Here is an 18,224-nt window from a genome sequence, read left to right as displayed (position 1 = left end):
TGAATTGCATCCCCTATGTGCCAAAAATGAGACCCAGAGAGTAACTAGTATGTGCTCTGTCCAAGTGTGTTATAAATAAATAAATGGAAAATACTATGCCTACAAATGGTGCTGTAGCGGGTTGAGATGAGAAATCATTCTTGTGTAAGTCCTTTCACACTACTGTACAATACAGTAAAATAAGGTGCAGTGTGGTTCATGAGCTTATCTATGCCATGAGCTGTATTTTCCAGAGTTAGATCACAAGCAGAGAAGGGAAAGCCCTTGGTTACAGGTACATTTATTTTGTCATCCCAGTACCCGAAAAGGTTAAACGCTGATGCCCAACAATCCCACCACATACTTCTAGCATTAAAGCAGAGTTCATCAGAGTGAGATTTGCAGGCACTGGCAGAGAAAGCTACCTCTAATTTCAGAGCAATCAAGGGCCAGAAAGAGGGAAATCTGAAAATTAGGGGGAAGAAATATTTTAGCCCCGTTGCCATAAAAGGCAACGACAACGACGTGCGCTCCTGGCCCCGCTACCCGAAGGGCCAGTGCGCGGAGCCCCTGCTCGGCCTCGAGGGCAAGGAGAGCCGGAGAGAGGCGTTTTGTGAGCGTTTTCTCCTCGTTCAGGAAAGGGCAAAAGGGGGGGCTTGCAGGCGAGGGGCCCTGCCGGGCCGAAAGGCAGCGCTGCTGCGGCAGGGCGAGGCGCTCCCCGGGCCGGGCGGCAGCCCCGCGGCGAGCAGGGCGCGGCGGCGGCGCCAGGGCGGAGCGGCGGCGGGGCCGGGGCGGGCCGGCCGGGGCGGGAGACGCCGCCGGGAGCGGAACGGCGCGGCCATGGGGAAGCTGCTGGCGGTGGCTCTCGTCGGGATGGCGGCGGCGCTGGTCGGGGAGCGGCTGCTGACCCTCCGGTGAGCCGCCCCGGCCCGCGGGGGGCCGCGGAGCCGGGGGCGCCAGCGGGTCCCGGGGAGCGATGGCCGCCGCCGGCGTCGCACCGGCGGCCGCGCTCCCCTCGTGAAAGCGGGCGCCCCCGGCGCCCTCAGTCAGGCCTAACCCTGACTGAAGGGCGCAGTGAGGGCCCCGCCGGGGCCGGCGGCAGCGCCGGCAGGAGCGGGTGGCGGGACCCCCTGCTGCCGGCTCCCAGGCTGGGGAGGGGGCAGCTGGCACCTTCCCGCGCTTGGAGGGGAGGGGGGCGTTTCAGAGCACTGTGAGGAGACGGTCCCGTCCCTGCGCCCAAATCAAATGCAGTGTTGGGGGTCGGGTGAAGCAGGCGCTCCTGTTAGAGGCAGGCTGCTCGGAGTGTCTGCCGCTCTCCGGGGGGGTTGTTTTTTTTCCTTTTCCCTGTTTTGTTCCTGTGTTTTCAGCGAGCTGCAGCGTGGCAGCAGGCTGTAAGGCTGCGGTGGAGTTTGTAAACATACAACTTCAGATAACAGTGTACTCTAAATCCATTTTTTGCAGCCTTGGGAGGAGAAGGTGTGGGGTGGTGTTACTAATTCTTGCCGGGCCTCTCTGTTACCAGCCCCCCCGAAGGCAGGACTCCAGCAAAGGCTTTTGGTTGGTCCTTTTGGGTTTGATATGTTGTCTCCAAAAGCTGTGACACAAGAATCCCTGAACTGCTTAAAAGATAGTAAGGCCAGAGGAGTTATCACAAGTCTTCAGGACCTTAGAAATCTCATTCTTCTGGATCAAGTTTGTTTGTGCAGCCATTATATTGCGGATGGCTGCAGAAAGGACTCGGGCTCAGGGCTCGTGCAGCTGCGCACAGCCGATACGTTCCTGGGCGCCTTCCCCGAGGGCTGGGAGGAGAGGGGAGTCCTGCAGCCCCTTCGTGCCAGGGTGCGTCCGGGGGAGTGCAGTCCTCCGGAGATGGGTCCCGGTCCCGCAGGTGTTAGTGGTCTAAAGCGGACATTACCCGTTCCTGTCAGCTTTGACGCCTTTATAGAAAGGGAGATATCTTATTTACGTGCTCTGCTGCTGGTGTTCGCCTGTAGTAGTAGTTCTCAGTTAGTAAAGTTTGTTGAAAAACTGGATTGGATATAACTGACTTGTTTATATTCTCAGATATTTTGATCATTGAAGGTATTAAATTCCATGTTTTCTTCTTGTGATTGAATTTTTGAAATCCTTGGTAAGGAAAGTTCTTGTGCATTACTGATTGAAGTTACAGCAAATTATGCCATTGACTTTTTAAAGTTGCTTTTCTGAAGACCCTCTCTAATTTGTAGAACTTGAAAGTGAATAATGCTATATTACCATTTTCCTCAGACAATATACGTATATGACATTACTGTTCATATATGTGTGTGTATGTATTTATACGTATAAAAACACCTGGTGTTATCATTTCATAACACGCTGTATTGATAAGGCCCTCAGCTCGGATACTGTGTGCAAAACAGCATTGTGCTTCGGGAAAGATTCTGGCCATTTGAAGAGAATTGGCAGCAAAAAGAAAAATAAGAGGGTGTGTTTTTCAGTCCTGTCAGGGAAAAAAGGAAAGATTTGGGACCGGTTAGTCCAGAGAAAAGGAAACGGAGAGAGAGAGAGGCTTTGAATATGTAAGAGGTTGCTGCTCAAAGAAAAGCAGTGCCTGTTCCCTGCGTCTTGAGAAGGAGAGTGGGAGGTAGCGGACTTAAATTAGAGTAACAATTTGGGTGGGAAAAAGTCCTGTCCACTGGAATTGCATCAAGTAGCAGAATTCCTGCTTTTTTTTGAAGTCGCATCCCCTACAGTTCGCAGATCTGATGTACTTTTAGTGAGGTCACCTGGCTATCTGGGCCATCTAACTGAGTAGCTGAGGCTGCCTGAGCTAGATGAACTGACACATTTGGAAGAAGCCCCTCTATATGCTGTAGGCTTGTGACCAGTGTCCTTTTGAATTACTCTCATTCCAGTTCATGAAGTGTTTCCCTGGGAATGCTGTCAGGATGTTATCATTGCTCGCCGGCAGCTGGCGGAGCCCCTGCTGTCCTGGTGCTGCGGCGGCTGCTGATTGCTCCGTAAAATCTGGTGCAAATACGAGAGGGAGAAGTCCCAAGGCAGCAGTGGTGTTAGCGTAGGGCACGACCACCCGAGCCAGTGCGGCATGCGCGTGCTGTTGAGCGGCTGGCGGTTGTGGGGGACCCGCAAACCTCGTGGATTAGGCTGTGCCGGGAGAGGAAGCGGGGGGAGATCGTGGAAGAGAGTGAGGCTGCGTGCGAGGGGGCGAGCGTGGGAAACCCTTCCCAGCTGCGTGCCAGCCCTGCGCAGTGGTAACCTGCGCAGCGAGTTAAAGTTGACTCCTTTCCCTTGCTCTCCCCTGCCTTTTTTGTCCTTTTTCTTTTTTGTTCCTTTTCCTATATTAAGAACCTTGATGGCTTCCAGGTGGCAATGATACAGTGTTGAATCAATTTAGAATTTATAAATAAGATGATTGAAAGAATGCAGGACTTAAATACCATAACAGTGCTCAGCCCTATCGCGTATTTCTCATGCCACAGACTGGTTTTGCTGTTGAGTTTATGCCTAAAACTATAACATAAACATGGCTAGATTTTGCTACAGGATCTTTAAATATAGAAGTCCCTATCCTTTGAGCAAATACATCCTCAAAATGTGTGCATGACAGGGATGCAAAAAAGTAGAATACATTAGTTTTAAAGCTTTCTTTAAAAAAAAAAATCTGGCACACTCGCTTGGCATTTTTATGTGGAAGCACAAGTATTTGCTTATGGTGTGAGGACCACGTGGTCAAACACAGCAGTCCTGCTACTCAGGTGCCTTTCATACAGTAGTGTACACATCTTCTAAGGGAGGAGAGGGCAAAATAGGAATTAATATGTAGATGCCCATTTGCATCTGCTAGCAGGTACTTGGCTGTGTGTGTGTCATACCTACTTCTAGTCTGGCAGTGCATGCCCAGAATTAACACTGTAGGTATTCAGGGGTGCCATAAGCACAGCTGAAGGATGATGCTGTGGGTGGGAAGCTGGAGAGAAGATGAAGGAAAGGGGCAATTGCTGAAAATCATCATACCAGCTACTGGTATGTCATTAGGAAATGAGTAGTCCTGCCTTGCAACAATATTCTTGCTAAATCTGAATGTAGAATAAGTAATGAAGAAAGTGCAATGACTAGTGACCTAGTCACCAAAAATGGCCGGTGGGATGGAGCAAAAGGTTGCCCTCTCCTCCTCTGAAAAATTGGTCCTAACTGCAGAGTGCTACTATATTTAGGCAGCTGAAACATGAAAAAGGGTGGCCAATTATGTCATTTTGTTGTGTGTTTTAGCTGTAGTGGGTGACATAAGTTCATGAAAACTTGTTCCTGAAGCTCATGAACAAATTGAAGTTCATGAAGCTGTTCAGTATAGGAGAATCAATCTCCAAAAGTGTGTAACCATTGTAGTGATTTGAAGCAGTTGCTGTTTCAGTACTGGGTTTTGCTTATGTGATATTTTACAGCTGATACGTTGCTGGGATATGGCTAGCAATAAAGCTAAAATAAAGATAAGCTGGGAGTGTTACTTGTTTTGAAACTGTCTGTGTGTGGTTAACTCTGCTCTTTCTGCTCACAGGAAGAGAGCCAATGCTTCGCGGGAAGTAGACCCAGTAGAGCTCCCGAACTGCTGGCTCATTAAGGGCATTGGTAGGTGCTCAAAAGGACCAAGTCCACTGCTTTTGTCCAGTCTTAATTTAAAACCAGTTGTTAAAGCCAGCTTCTGAGCCTGATCTTGAAAATAAAATGGTAATTTAGCTTTCAGAAATATTTTGTTACTTGGACTCTTAGGTAGGGAGAAACAGCAGGCGCAAGATTGTACTGAAAAACTAGCTATTTCGTCATGAAAGGTTTTGTCTTGGCATTTAATGTTGTTATACCTTTTCTTGCAAACCAGTACTTTGCAAATGTTTCTCCTTTGTTAAGCCACTTAGGAAATTATTTGGCTTTTAGAGGAGGGTGCACCCACTCTTGAGGCAGGTGCCGTCAGGGGGCTGTCAGCTGGTGATGCCTCTTGGGCAGGATCTGTGCGAGGGTGGACACTTTTGGGGATGCACAGGCATGTGGCTAAGGAGAGGCTGATAGGGGTCAGCTGCTCAACGCCAGCTGGGATTGCCTCCCCTAATGCCCTATTTTGTGGAGATTTAGGAGAAGGCTTGTACCACTCTGTGCACAGGAGCTTGGCACAGTTGCACAATTTAAGCTTATGGTTGCAAACACCAAGGGGTTGTATTTGTGATCACAGTCTAGTTTGTAAAGAGGTTTAACAGAGTGGTTGAAATGTTGACTTTGTCCTTTAGGTCATGCATTTAACACTAGGGAATTTTTTTCTGTATTTTTTTTCTCCCTTTAGTATAACCAGAGTATAATATTGATAGCTTTAAGCATGTGATGTGTCTCCTTTCCCCTCAAATTTTAATTTTTAAGCTTAATAGAGGCTTAATAACTGGGGTACTTTCCCCGTTAGTGTTTTGGAAATGTCTGTGCTCTGTTGAAATTTGCATGGATTTTGCATATGTTTAAAAAAAAAGTCTTTGGGTGAAATTTAACAGCCTTGCCTTTGAGATTTAACAGCCTTTCTGAGTCACAGTGTCGATTTCATAAATCTTGCCTCTTCCTTGTTTCAGGAATCAGAAATCTTTATGAAGTTATTTCTGAATTACAGCAATGAATGAATGTATGCAGTATTCCTTTGCCTGGGGTTATGTGCAGAATAAGTCTTTAGAAATCACGCCTGAAGAAAGTGTCCAGGCCTTCTAGATTGAGCTATGATTTACTCATGCAAGACTCAGGATAATGCCTGTTTGATGATGATTCATAAAAAATCTTTCTGAGTGATTCTTTCACGAACATCACTATTTCACTCTTTACACAGGTGTTCACAAAAATACTTGTTCTGTTGAGGAAAGAAGGAAAGCTGGAAAATGCAAATACAGTTCTGTTTAATTTCTAGCCAAAATGATGAACAGTATCTCAGTTTTGGTGCCTGACGTTTACATGAAGATTAGGTGAAATCTGAGAACGCCGCTTTGCTCAGCGGCTGCAGCTGATCAATTTACAAAGTTTTGTTTCTGCTTCTCACTTTGTCGACGTGACACTGTCCCTGTGCATGGAGCTGGGCACCTTGTCTTGGTCTTCAGCCTTCAGGCTGTCATCTGTTGGCCTTTAGGAAAAAGTGAAATGAAGAAGCTAACTCTGGGTCTGATGTGGCAAAAATAGAGATAACGAAGGATGATTGCTATTTAAAGGGTTTTCATCTTCCCCCAACTGTCTTCCAAAATTCACTTAATATGACTGGGGACAAGTTATATTACTAAGGGAGCCTAGGGAGCCCTAGTACCTAGGTGCTGCATGAATAATGCAGTTCAAACCAGAGATTTTGCTGTGCTTAGATCTGTAAAGTTGCTCATGTGAGTGACTGTAGCTGTGTAAGGTATCTTTCTGCATGTGTATCTTGGTCCTCCTGGGCCTTTTTCCTTTAAAATGCTATGACAAAATTGAATAAACACTGTCTTTGTTTTAATCATTAAAATAATCCTGCTGGTCTCTTCAGTGGGACATAGGTAATGAGCTGGATCAGCTCTGTACAAAATGATTTTAAACTACCCATTCTGTACATAGAGAAACGTGGAGCATCTGGTGTAGTCTATTGTAATTATGTTAAAAGCAATGCATCAGTAGTAATGGAACCAAACCCAGAGTAAATAGAAAAATTCTCTAGTGGACCCTTATTTTTATGCATGATTTCCTCCTTTCTTTCTCTCTCTCTCTTTTTTCTAGACTTTGATCTGTTCTGCTTTTCAAATATTTCACAATATAAGCACAGCTGTAACCATTGAACAAACTGATAAAAAACTGCAGTTTGTCCTTAACCTTATCCGCAAATATGTAGAAAATTCTGTATTTGTTGAAAAAACAGTATCTTCTGAATTTTATGGTGCCCTAATCATGTTACTGGTTTATAATAAATTAACCCCATGTCCTGAAGTAACTCCCTAAATTCAAGAAGCTGCTTTAGAAATTGCTGTAAGTACTTGCATCTTAGAAAAATGCATGGGATGTAGACATGAAATTCACTTGCTTTGGGACACGAAATCCAATTTTTTTATTGTTAGGTGCCTCTGCAGAATAATTCATACTGTGATAAAATGGAGAACAATAAAATATAAATTTTCTAGGGTAAACAGTGATTTTTCTTGGTATCTTTATTTAAAAAAAAAACCTACATATTCAGATAGCTCAGTGGACAAACTGGGCTAGATTGTACATTTAAATAATAAAATGCAGGTAACTTTCAGATACCTAGTAAATAAGCTGCTAGCTCTTTGGTCTTGTGCAGCCCCCTGCCCAGAGTGGGTCTTCTTAGGACCCTGGGCCATTACCTGCAGCTCTGTGTATATAACCCTTCGCCTCTGCAGCCTCGGCGGTGGTGGCCCAGCAAGGTCAAGCTGAATAAGCATTGCATTGGTCGTCTTAGTGCTTTTGCTCTCTTTTACACATACTCGAATCTAGCTGAGAAGTGGCCAAAACTTGCTTTGCTGTGCAATTTCTTTTTAAGTAGCAGTAGGTAGTTTAGTGCAGTGCTGTCTTACTTCCATCATAATGTCTATCTTAAACTGGTACTTTTTAACTGCCCGCTTCCAATTCGCTTTCTCATCTCTGTGCTTGGCAGCGTCATTCAGCAGAGATAAATGATTATATCTCGCTTGATTTGTTCTCTCGCCAGTGTGCTGTACCAGCAAAGCTGGCTGGCTGGCTCATGTCACCGTGGTAATTGAACCTCTCCAAATGTATTTCTGTTGTTATGTGTGCAGCAATCCCAGGAGGTGGGGAATTGCCACTAACCCCATTTTATAAAGGAAGGTAGGCTTGGTGAGACTGTGCGCTGGGGCTGAAAACCAAGAAAGGAACGTTTTGTTTAAGCCAGGATATGAGTAGAGATGAAACGTCCGAATTCAGTTGTTTTTCATCTAAAAATGCAAGGGTCTGAGTGTTTCAGGGCACTTCTAAATGTTTCGGGCTTCCTGCCTGAGCCCAGTCAAAACTCAGCAAACATACCCAGAAACAGCGCTGCTGCTGCTGCGGCTGTGCCACCGCGTCTTCCAGGGCCCTCCTGGAGGGGACGTCTGGCTGTAGCCTAGCAGCTGCCGCCTGTAATTGGACAGGTGAGTTTTGGGATCTGGTTCCTCCCCACAAGATGGTGATGGATTTTAATGCTGTTCGGCAGCCCCTGGATAAATTACAGCTTGGCCAGACCCGTGCTAGGACATTTAGGAGTTACAGAAAAGCAAATGAGAAACCCGAGGATTTTGCAGGTACTTTCCCTCGGGAGCAGGCTGTGTGGGCAGAAGCGCTTCTCAGTTGTCCTGCCTGTGAGAGCTTTGCTGCCCGGAGGGATGGAGGTCCAAAACCACGTCTGCGTAGCCAGCTCCTGACAGCTTCCTCCTCTGCAGGCAGCCCTTCGGGATCGCCGTGCCAGCAAGCCTCTGCTGGCCACACGTGATTTGGGGAACCACCAGCTTATGGCAGGGTCCTGGGGTCTTCCCTGGGATGGAGCCACTGCTGGCACCTGTGGCGCGGAGAGGTGGGCAAGGCTGCATGGAAAAGCTCTCTGTTAGTTGCCCTGTTAAATAAAACCTGCAGAACATTTTCCTCCGGCCGCAGAAGCTCTCAGGTTGGTTTAATACAGTTGTTTTCTGGAAACCGGCTTATCTGGATTCCTGGCTGCGTTTTGGAGAAAAGTGGGGAGGCCTTGCAGAGAAGCTGTGAAAACGCGGGCTGGCAAACACACTTGAGCATTGGACTAAATACTCTGTGGAGAGTACTTCATCACAGTCTAAGATTAGTTAGTGTTATTAGTAATGGCTTTTTTTTTTTCTAGCAGGGAAAAATACCATAGGACCTGGCAAAATTGGAAGTGATTACCCACGGTTAAAAATGTGGTCTAACTGTTAAACCTCTTAGCTGTTAAAGATACAGTAGTTTTGCTGTCACTTGAGAGCTTTAACTAAATATTTGGCTGTCCATCTTAATGAAATGTCCCAGCTCAACCGCAGGAATTAGCATGTGAAGTTCTCCCGGGCTGCGTTACGTAAGTGTACAGGCCAAGTGATCACTATGGTCCTGCCCTGAAAATCGCTTAGTCGAAAGCAGGCACTAATCGGTTGCTGCAGAACATCATAATTTTCAAAAATGAGTGATTCATCTCATGTGGACATGGCCCGTGAGCCCGGGGAGTGCAGTGCTGGGAGAGAAACTTCTGGAGCTCAGGGGGCACCTTGTGTCTGTGGCTGGGCCGGGAGGAGAAGCAAGAAGTGAATTTAAGTGCTGTTGCATAATATGGAGTTAAAGGCCAAAGCCCAGGGGCCTTTTGCTATCGCTTTTAATAATTACTGCAGCTGCTGCTGCTTTCTCCACTGCACTTTTATCAGTTGTGCCATCATACTGCAGATGCAGGCCACAGGAGGTTGTTCAGCAGGGAATGCTTAACATCTGAAAAACCTGTTTTTCTCTGTCTTTGCAGAAAGGGGTTCAGAAGACATCGAAATACTCCCTAATGGGTTGGCTTTCATTAGCTCCGTAAGTGTCTGCGCTCCTCCCTGGGCAGGGCTCGCCTGATCTGTTACCTCCAGAAGCAAAAGATGGAAATTGCCAGACAGTCTTCCTACAAGCGTGGCTCCTGAGGAATAATAGTGCAGGCTTGAGTCAGCTTAGCCAGCATTTCCTTCTCTTTGAGCAAGTGCATTTTTCACCTTAGAAATGGTGGTGGTGGTGGCTCTAACACGTGTATCCTACTGTGCTTGCTCCTCTCCCTGCATAATCTTGAATTTCCCTCATTCCGCTCACTTGAAATGTTGTAAATGTCAAACCTTTCCCTTGTTAAAAATGAGTGTAAATTTCCTGTCTTAAAAAGATCAGATTTTGTGTGTTGACTTCATTGTTCCTGTGGGGTTTGGGATTTCTTTTTTTTTTTTTTTTTTTCGGCCTTTAGGACTTATATTTTCAAGCCGAAAATGTGAGCTGTCGCACTGCTGCTCTTCACCAGGGCTTTACTGTGTTTCTGTTGGGTGCACTTAACTGTGCTGGACTTCCAGTTTTTCCCCCAGTGTGATTCAAAGAGTGATTTCAAGATACGGGGAGAGCCTGGATAAAGATGTTCCTTGGCGTGGTTTTGCAGGGCTGAAGTCATCTGGGATGAGCTGTGCAGCCCGGAGCTGCAGGGTTGCACGGGGCTGCCTGCAGGGTGAGGGGCGGGGGGAAGCTGCAATCGTTGCTGTGGCATCGAAAGCCCTGGTGCTGGTGCTCTGCTTGCCTAGCAGCTGGGTCTCTCCAAGATGAGCCTGTAACCTATGTTGGCAGAGGGTGAACAGTGAAGGCTTGTTAGGCTGCTTTGGGGAAGAAAGGAGGGATTTTGGTAGCGGGGCTTGGCCGGTATGCAGCTGCATGCCTCGTCCCCCCCCATCCTTGCCCACCTCCCCAGGAGGACATTTGGCACAGGGCAATGGGGAGGATGCCCTGGTCGGGAGCCTGACGTGGCTGGTAGGTGATGGAGCGTGCCCAGGAGCACGGCTCTCACTGCTTTGGTGCTGCTGACACCGCTGCACTGTGAATTGGGGGTTTGCTGGGGAGAGCAGAGTCTGAACCTCCTCTGCCTGCTTGGGGGCAGGAAGCTGGAGGAGATCCTCATGTGTGCTTGCTAGCACAGCTAGGCGTCACCATTTTCAGCCTTGTTAGCTCCTCTTACCTTTCCCCCTGGAATGATCATGTGACATTTTGATTTTACAGGGTTTGAAATACCCAGGAATGCAGAGCTTTGCACCAGACAAGCCAGGTGAAATATTTTTGATGGATTTGAATGAAGAAAATCCAAGAGCAGTTGAACTGAGAATCAGCCGTGGGTTTGATCTGGCGTCGTTTAGCCCTCATGGAATCAGCACTTATGTAGATGAAGGTAAAGAGAGCTTTGATTGGAGATGGCAGCAAATCTCAACCTAGAGAGTGCAAGCGGAAATCCCTTCGCTGTCTTGCATTGCACTCCCAATAGCCTGCACTTGGTGGGAGGAAAAAAGGTTTTCAGGCAGAAGGGTGTTCTGTAAATTGAAAGGAAAGAAAACACAGGAAATGCTACAAGTGCTGAAACCACCTCAAGTTTATTTTAGCCACTTACCTCTGTCTCACCCTTGAGCTCAAGGATTTTCAAGAGATTTGTGTTCCACAGTCCAGTAGTGACCGGAAGGGAGACTTCTGTGGCTAAAGTGTAAATTATAGACCCAGAATCTTGGGTACTCTGTGGCCAAGACATGAGGTGGCTAATGTTCTCCCATGGAAGGCTGGTACCACCAATAAAGGATCCTTCATACTCTCCTTCCTCTCTTCCCCTGTGTCCTTTCATTGAAGTTTTAGCAAGGCCACCATAAGGCCTCCTTCCCAGCTGGCAGTGGCTATTGCATGCAACCAGGCACCACAGGGAGTCTGACTGCAGCACCCATTGACTTGGGTGCAAAGGTGGAGCCCTGTTTTCTTCCTCCATTGGTTGAAATAGTAGAAGTCTAGTTTACTTGGCAGTTCTCAGGAGAGAGGCCAAACAAAGGTTGGGGATCTGGATCCGCTTGCACTGGTGTCCTGCTGTATGGAGTGACAGATCTTTGGTACTTTGTCCTTCTACCTCTGAAAAGCCATAAGCTAAATGCACCAAAACCAATGTGTGCTCTGCATCAGAGCTGTGGATGCTTAGAGATTCAAGCAGTTACAGAGACCTACTGAAATTCAGCTGTTTCTTTTCTTTTTTTTTTTCTTTAAGATGACTCTGTGTACCTCTTTGTTGTGAATCATCCACATCTGAAGAGCACTGTAGAAGTGTTTAAATTTTCAGAAGATGACAGTTCTCTTGTACACCTGAAAACTGTTAAACATGACCTCCTGTCAAGGTATTGAATCCAAATACAGTCTTCCCTCATCTAAGAATAGGCTTCTTTTGGTAAAATCTACAGTAAGGTAATTTTATATTTAGGGTAATATTAATAAGAAAGCTTTTCTCTTTCAGATGGCTCTTCTGTTTCTCTCATTGATTACTTCTTATCTGTGTAATCAAGTACTGTGTTTTTCCAATCTCTTTTGTGAATGAGAAGTTTTAACAGTTGTGAAGCATCACTAAAACAGTCTTAAACTCTGCTGATTTATTCCAGTGAATTATCTTAGTTTGGCATCCTTTTCTCCTCCTCTCATTTAATCCAATCTTAGTTCACTGCATGTAAGAATCTTCAGATGTTCTATTATCCTGAATTTGCTACAGTGTAGAAAACGTGTATATTTTTAGGTTTTCTTTTTTTGGTACCTACAAAATTTTCTTGGTCTGTGCTGCTGCAAAGTGATTGCAATATGAAGGAAGCTTCAAAAATTAAGTTCTCAAAACTCCTAGCAATTTTGTTTTCCAGTCGAGTGTAATAAAGAAAGTGGAAAGTCTCTGTGGGCTTGTAAACAGGTAGCCAAATCACTGATTAATGGCCCATGGTCTTGTTCACATCTCAGCACTTTAGAGTTCTGGCCCGTGTAAAACAAAATGGAAGTAAAAGTAATCTAAATAACACAGTGTGTATCTGAAATGCCATCTGTAATTGCAGGACCTTTTGAGTAATTGTATCCTGGCTGGATTCTGGGCAGTCCTGCAAAACTTCTTCATAGCTCTCATTTAATTCTTTTCTTATTTCTCTGTCTGTCTCTCTCTCTCTTTTCTTTTTTTTTTTTTTTTTTTTTTTTTTTTTAGTGTGAATGATATAGTAGCTGTGGGACCAGACAGCTTCTATGCTACCAATGACCACTACTTCTTTGACTTCATCTTGATACTCTTGGAGATGTTCTTGGGATTGACTTGGTCAAATGTTGTTTACTATAGTCCAAAAGAAGTTAAAGAAGTAGCAGCTGGGTTTTATTCAGCCAATGGAATCAACATTTCACCCGATGGAAAGTAAGTTTCTCCTTTCCTCTGACTCTGTTGGATCACACAAGAATCCTGAAATCCTAATTTGTGCATGCACTTCCTCAGTGCTTAAAGTGTCTAAACTGGCTCATGTAAGGCAAGGTGATACCTGTAAAATATAAGCAATATGAAGTGTTTGTAGACCAAAAGTAAAATGTCTCTCTCTCTAACTATAGGCAATGTTTTGTTTATTTAGTGTTTTATGTGCAGTAATATCAAAGGTTGTTGCGTTTTAAACAGCTGATAAAGAAGTTTGTATATATTGCTTGCAAGGACTAGTGGCACAACATTTCTTCTGAAAGTGGGGAATGCTCTGCAGTCTTAAAGTCTGTACGAGTGTATTAACTAGTTATGTGGTTTAGACAGGTGGTCTTAAAAAAAAAAAAAAAAGGTATATTTGTGTGCCTAGTGATCCAAGGCCAGTTTCAGAGTGTTGTAATGGAGGAACTGGCACGGTGTGAAACTACGTTAGTGCCTCAGCAGGTTGGCTTCAGTTTGGTGCCCTGTGGCCTGCTTGGAATTTCTCTTGCCGTGTAAGAGTTGTCAGCTGGAATTCCTCGTAGAAAGAGCTGGGCTTACACATGGGGAACTGACTGTTTTTGGTATCTGCTTACTCATATACATTGCTAAGAGGTGCTTTCTTTTGAAGGTACATCTACGTTGCAGATATACTTGATCATAATGTCCATGTGATGGAAAAACATGCTAACTGGAAGTTAACCCATGTGAAGGTAAGGTGCTGCTGTTTCAGAAAAGAGGCATATGTGAATTGGCAGGTTAGTCCTCTTGAACGCTTAGATCCCCCCCCAGCTCACATATGACGTTGTGCTTTGCAAGGACTCCTGCCGCGGGTTCACAGAGATGCTGTGTTCCCCTTACAGCGCTTTGAGTCTTTGGCCCTCACACCAGCAACTGGACAGGGATCCCAAGTGGGAGTCTCGTTTGGTCAGTGCAGGTGAAGCCACAAAGCACAGAAATAACGAACGAAGGTGGGGAACATAGGTGTGAATGCAGCCACAGGGCAGAGCTTGGAGCAGCAAGCAGGTTTCGCATGGTGTGGAGGAGGGCAGAAAGGGTACGGCGAACAAGAAAAACAGGCCTGAACAGGGGCAAATAATGAGAAACATTTCTTCAGTCAAAGTTATGTGAGATGAGGATCTTGGATATGTCTATTGATTATAACTGAAAATAAGATGGTGTTATAATTGGCTTCCAGGAGTTCTGATAACTTTAATGTCTCTAGTTTTATTTGTTTTTCCTCTGTGTTGGGTAGACGCTGCAGCTGGACACTCTACTCGATAATTTATTTGTTGACCCTCATACTGGTGACATCTGGACGGGATGTCATCCCAATGGGATGAAGCTGCTGTTCTACAGTCCTGAAAATCCTCCTGCCTCTGAGGTGTGTTTTGGGAGACTTTACTAGTCTCTTGGAGCTGTCTGTGCCAGAAAGTTGCGTTTTTCAGCTTCTCCTGGCATAACTTAACTGGTGCCTGACCAGCCTTTGGGAAAGCAAAGACCTGCCTGTCGCCCAGCTTATAGATTCTGGTCTCGCACGGAAAATTCGAACAGTATATACCCAGCTAACAAATACCTATTCAGCTACTTAGTAGACAACTGTGTAATTTCCATTTAGCAGTTCAGTCCTTGTGGACTCCTTAGGCTGTTTTCTGAGCAGCTGCAGCTGCACAATCAGATTTTGATGAACAGTGTTCATTACTGAGCCAGCACCTCTTTGCAAAACAAAAATATTGACTGAGGGCAAAGCAAGACCAGAAATGTTCTCACTCTGCAGATTTAGTTGTGCAAGTCCAGCTCAGTTGTAGGTGACACTGTAATTCTGTTTTCTTTTTGAAATAAATGAGGTACTTGCATCATAGCGTTAGCTGTTGCGTGTGCAGGTGGCTGGTTAGTGTCCATTTGATTTTAGTGTTGTATTAAACTTTCCACAAGACGCTTGTCAAAATGATCATGTTTAATAGCAGTAGATTTCTAACATCAGGCAGTTGTTGTACTGTACTCTCTCTGGAAAAGGTAAGAAAACAAGTAGATATTAGGCAGCTTTTAGCCTGGAAAAAATGTGCACATTCCTAATGTTGGGGATGACTGCCTTACTTAGCTGGATGGATTCTCTATTGCATAAATACTTAAAAAAAAAAAAAAAAAAAAAAAAAAAAGTCTTCATGGACCTTGCTTCACTGAAGCAGAACTGGTGGCCCTATCACAGGAGTCACTTGGTGAAACTATTGCACTTATTGGCAGCTTATCAATCTAAATAATTTGTTTAAATTAACATACTGAAGTTCCATCTGTGGGAAATTTTCACCTGCAGCCATCTCAGTGGACATATTCCCCCTTCCTCCTGCAGGTGCTGCGTATCCAGAACATCCTCTCGGAGAAGCCTACGGTGACACGCGTGTACGCCAACAATGGCTCGGTGCTGCAAGGGAGCTCGGCAGCTGCGGTCTACAAGGGAAAGCTGCTCGTCGGCACAGTGTTTCACAGAGCGCTGTACTGCGAGCTATAGCCCAGCTCGGGTGAGATTTGTTGCAGCAGAAAGGGTTTAATTCCATGTGAACTTGCATAGTTTCTGCTAAATTTGCTAATTACATGACTCTTCCAATAATGGTTAACCAGAGTCACGGTCAAAGTGTTTTAGCTTTCCTCTCCAAAGGGAAATGAGAGTTTTATGCAATAGTAAAGGAAATGGAATTTAAGGTGAGACATTAGAGTTTCTCTCCTTAAGAAGGATGATCCTATGTCAGTAACAAAAGGTAAACCTGAAGTTCAAATTGTGATTACAAATAGCTGAAACTGTCAGACTTAGAATCATCTATTGTGACTGGATTTCTAGGTTTTTCTTGGAGAAAATTGATCTTTTATGTGAGAATTGATAACTACATGTCTGATGCACTTTGCTGTCACTGATCCTTAGGCTTTCCCAGGGATAGTGCCAGCGGTTCTTTTTCTAAACCTTCCTGCCAGCTTCCCCTAACGCTTCAGGAAACAGTGGAAGGAGAATTAATGTTATTTCAGCCCCATTTCTTCTCTGTTCCCTTTTAAAGCCATTAAAATAGCTTACATTTAAGTGTTTTAAAACATTAAAGATGTTATTTAGTTTCACAAGCTTGTCTTAATTCTATGAGGAAAGGGGACATCATTTTGGGAATGGTTTCTTAATGAGTCTTCCAAAGGGAGTTTAAAAAAGCCTTTTTCCTCGATGAGTGGGAAACAACTCCCGAATATTTCAGTGAGAAGCATATTAGCTATTATTGTGCTCTGTTACAGCGGAGGGAGCATCTGTGGGTGCTTTGCTGTAGTGACTACCTCTGTGTGTGGTTCACGCACCTTCAGTGTTTAACTTTCACTGTGTATGGAGCTGATGATTGCAGCTACGTTTCTGTGCAGAAAACATCTAATTCACCTCACCTTTATGCATAGGGAGTTACTGGTAACATTGTATTGTGCACTGTTAAAAGACCTATCCAGGTTTCCATCAAATGTTATTTTTAGAACGATGGACGATGCTGGTCTTGCGGGAGCCTCTGTTTTAACCACACTTAACTGCATGCCTCTAGAGCGAGCACCTCTTTCATTAGTATGGGTGTCCTTACTGCAGGGCAGTTCCTGCGGCTCTTTTTGTCCTCCCGGTTCCTGTCTCAGATCCCTGTCCAGTTTTGTGAAAGATGCAGACTTGCAGCAAATAGCACTTCATTACCCGTGCCTGCTCTGCCGGTGGGGCATTGCTGTGCTACCTGCGAATGCTGGCACTGGTGTTGCTTGGCTGCACCAGCCAGAGCCACCACCAGGCTGACAGCAGAGAGGCAGCTGTTTAAGGCCATGCACAAGACATTGTGTGGGGCACGAGCTTCAGGCTGTTGCCACCAGCATGTTGGCTTGCTGCTGCACCCCGCCTCATGCGGGGCTTCCCCGTACTGCAACGTCAAATGACTCGGTCATCCTCCTGCAGCGAGAGCAGCTGCTGGTATTCGTGGTGTTTCGTATACAAACAGCACATGCTGCCAGGGTCTAGTGATGGCTAAAGGGGGAACCTGAGCTTTAGCCTGGTTGTGTGGGCATGAGTTGATCTCTGCAGAACTTGTGGTCTTTGCTCCTCTCCAAAAATGCCCCTGGTTGAATTTGGGGACTGAGCTGTTTGCCCAGCACTTCGCAAGGCTCGTTCTCTGCCTTGGGAGGCTTGGGCGACCAGGCACCCAGCTGTTCGGCTCACAAGTGCAAGCTTTTTGCTAACCACAGCATGCGGCCAGCTGATCCACAGCATGCGGCCAGCTGATCGAACCCTTCCCTGCGGCAGTACAGAGCTGGCCCCAAATGAGGCCAGCTTTGGTCTCGTCCCTTTGCTGGAGTTGGCTTGCGTATCAGCCAGCTGTACTGTGGGCTCAAGAATGTAATTTACAGTAACTCTAGCTTTGTTTCTTCTTCCCTAGCAACTTCTCTCCCTACAGCACATTTTCCTCAACGTCCCTGGGAAGCAGCATGCTTTTCTAGAGGAAGCTGTAATCCCTCAGTACTGAGGAATATGCATCGTTTTCAGAGCTTAAATAGCAAATATTCTAACATTGTTCAGAAGGAAATTCTCAAAATACAGGGAGGATGGGGTATTAATTTATTTGTGACTGGCTAAAAAGCTTGTGTGGTAGCATTTTTAAAGAATTATTTTAGGCTTGTGACACTATTTGTTCCGAAATAAAGTGTCATAGTCTGAAGAGTTAACATTTTAAAGCAGTGGTAGTGAGACAGCTAAAACATTGACTGGTTTACTTTGTGGCTGTGTAAGTGCAATAACCAACTAATTTCACATTTTCAAGTAATCTAAGCATCTTCAGATGAGTAAATCTACAAGGTGTTGGGCTTTGTCAAACTTCTCCTACTTTTTTAATTGTTTCTGGCCATTCAGAAAATAAAGAACGTGTTCACTTGTTACTGGCTTCTTTTTTTTTTTTTTTTTTTTTTTTTTTTTTTTTTAACATTAATGAAAACATTCCTTGTGGGCTGCTTGTATGTGGAAGTGCATGCCTTGCTTGGCTGCCTTACCTTTTCCTAAAGCATTTGAGAGGAGCACAAGTAGGTGGTACTAAATGTCTTTTAATGTGGTGGAGGGAGGATTTGAAGCCCACTGCCACCCTCCTGTAGTGTCACAGCCTAAGGGAGGATGTGGGAACTGAAGCTGGGCCACTGTGCATTCAAGCAGTGCTGGGCAAGAAAGACTGCAAAAACATACATTTTTGCAGCAAAGGCAATGCTGGGGCACAGCTCCTGCCCTGCAGTG

General features: G+C 45.3%; 1 protein-coding gene across 1 annotated transcript; it reads left to right on the top strand.

Moving 5' to 3' along the window:
* The first annotated feature begins 741 nt into the window (after positions 1–741).
* On the top strand, positions 742–17,878 carry LOC112982366 (serum paraoxonase/arylesterase 2). The gene is made up of 9 exons (XM_064506091.1): positions 742–893; positions 4,538–4,608; positions 9,482–9,537; positions 10,744–10,909; positions 11,759–11,885; positions 12,722–12,922; positions 13,584–13,665; positions 14,208–14,336; positions 15,303–17,878. Exons 1-9 carry the CDS (start codon positions 820–822, stop codon positions 15,459–15,461), a joined length of 1,065 nt encoding a protein of 354 aa, XP_064362161.1. The 5' UTR covers positions 742–819; the 3' UTR covers positions 15,462–17,878.
* Positions 17,879–18,224: the final 346 nt, after the last annotated feature.

The sequence above is a fragment of the Dromaius novaehollandiae genome, chromosome 2 (genome assembly GCF_036370855.1).
Source record: "Dromaius novaehollandiae isolate bDroNov1 chromosome 2, bDroNov1.hap1, whole genome shotgun sequence".
NCBI lineage: Eukaryota > Metazoa > Chordata > Aves > Casuariiformes > Dromaiidae > Dromaius > Dromaius novaehollandiae.
The sequence above is the reverse complement of the archived record's forward strand: the minus strand, read 5'-3'. Positions and strand labels throughout refer to the sequence as shown.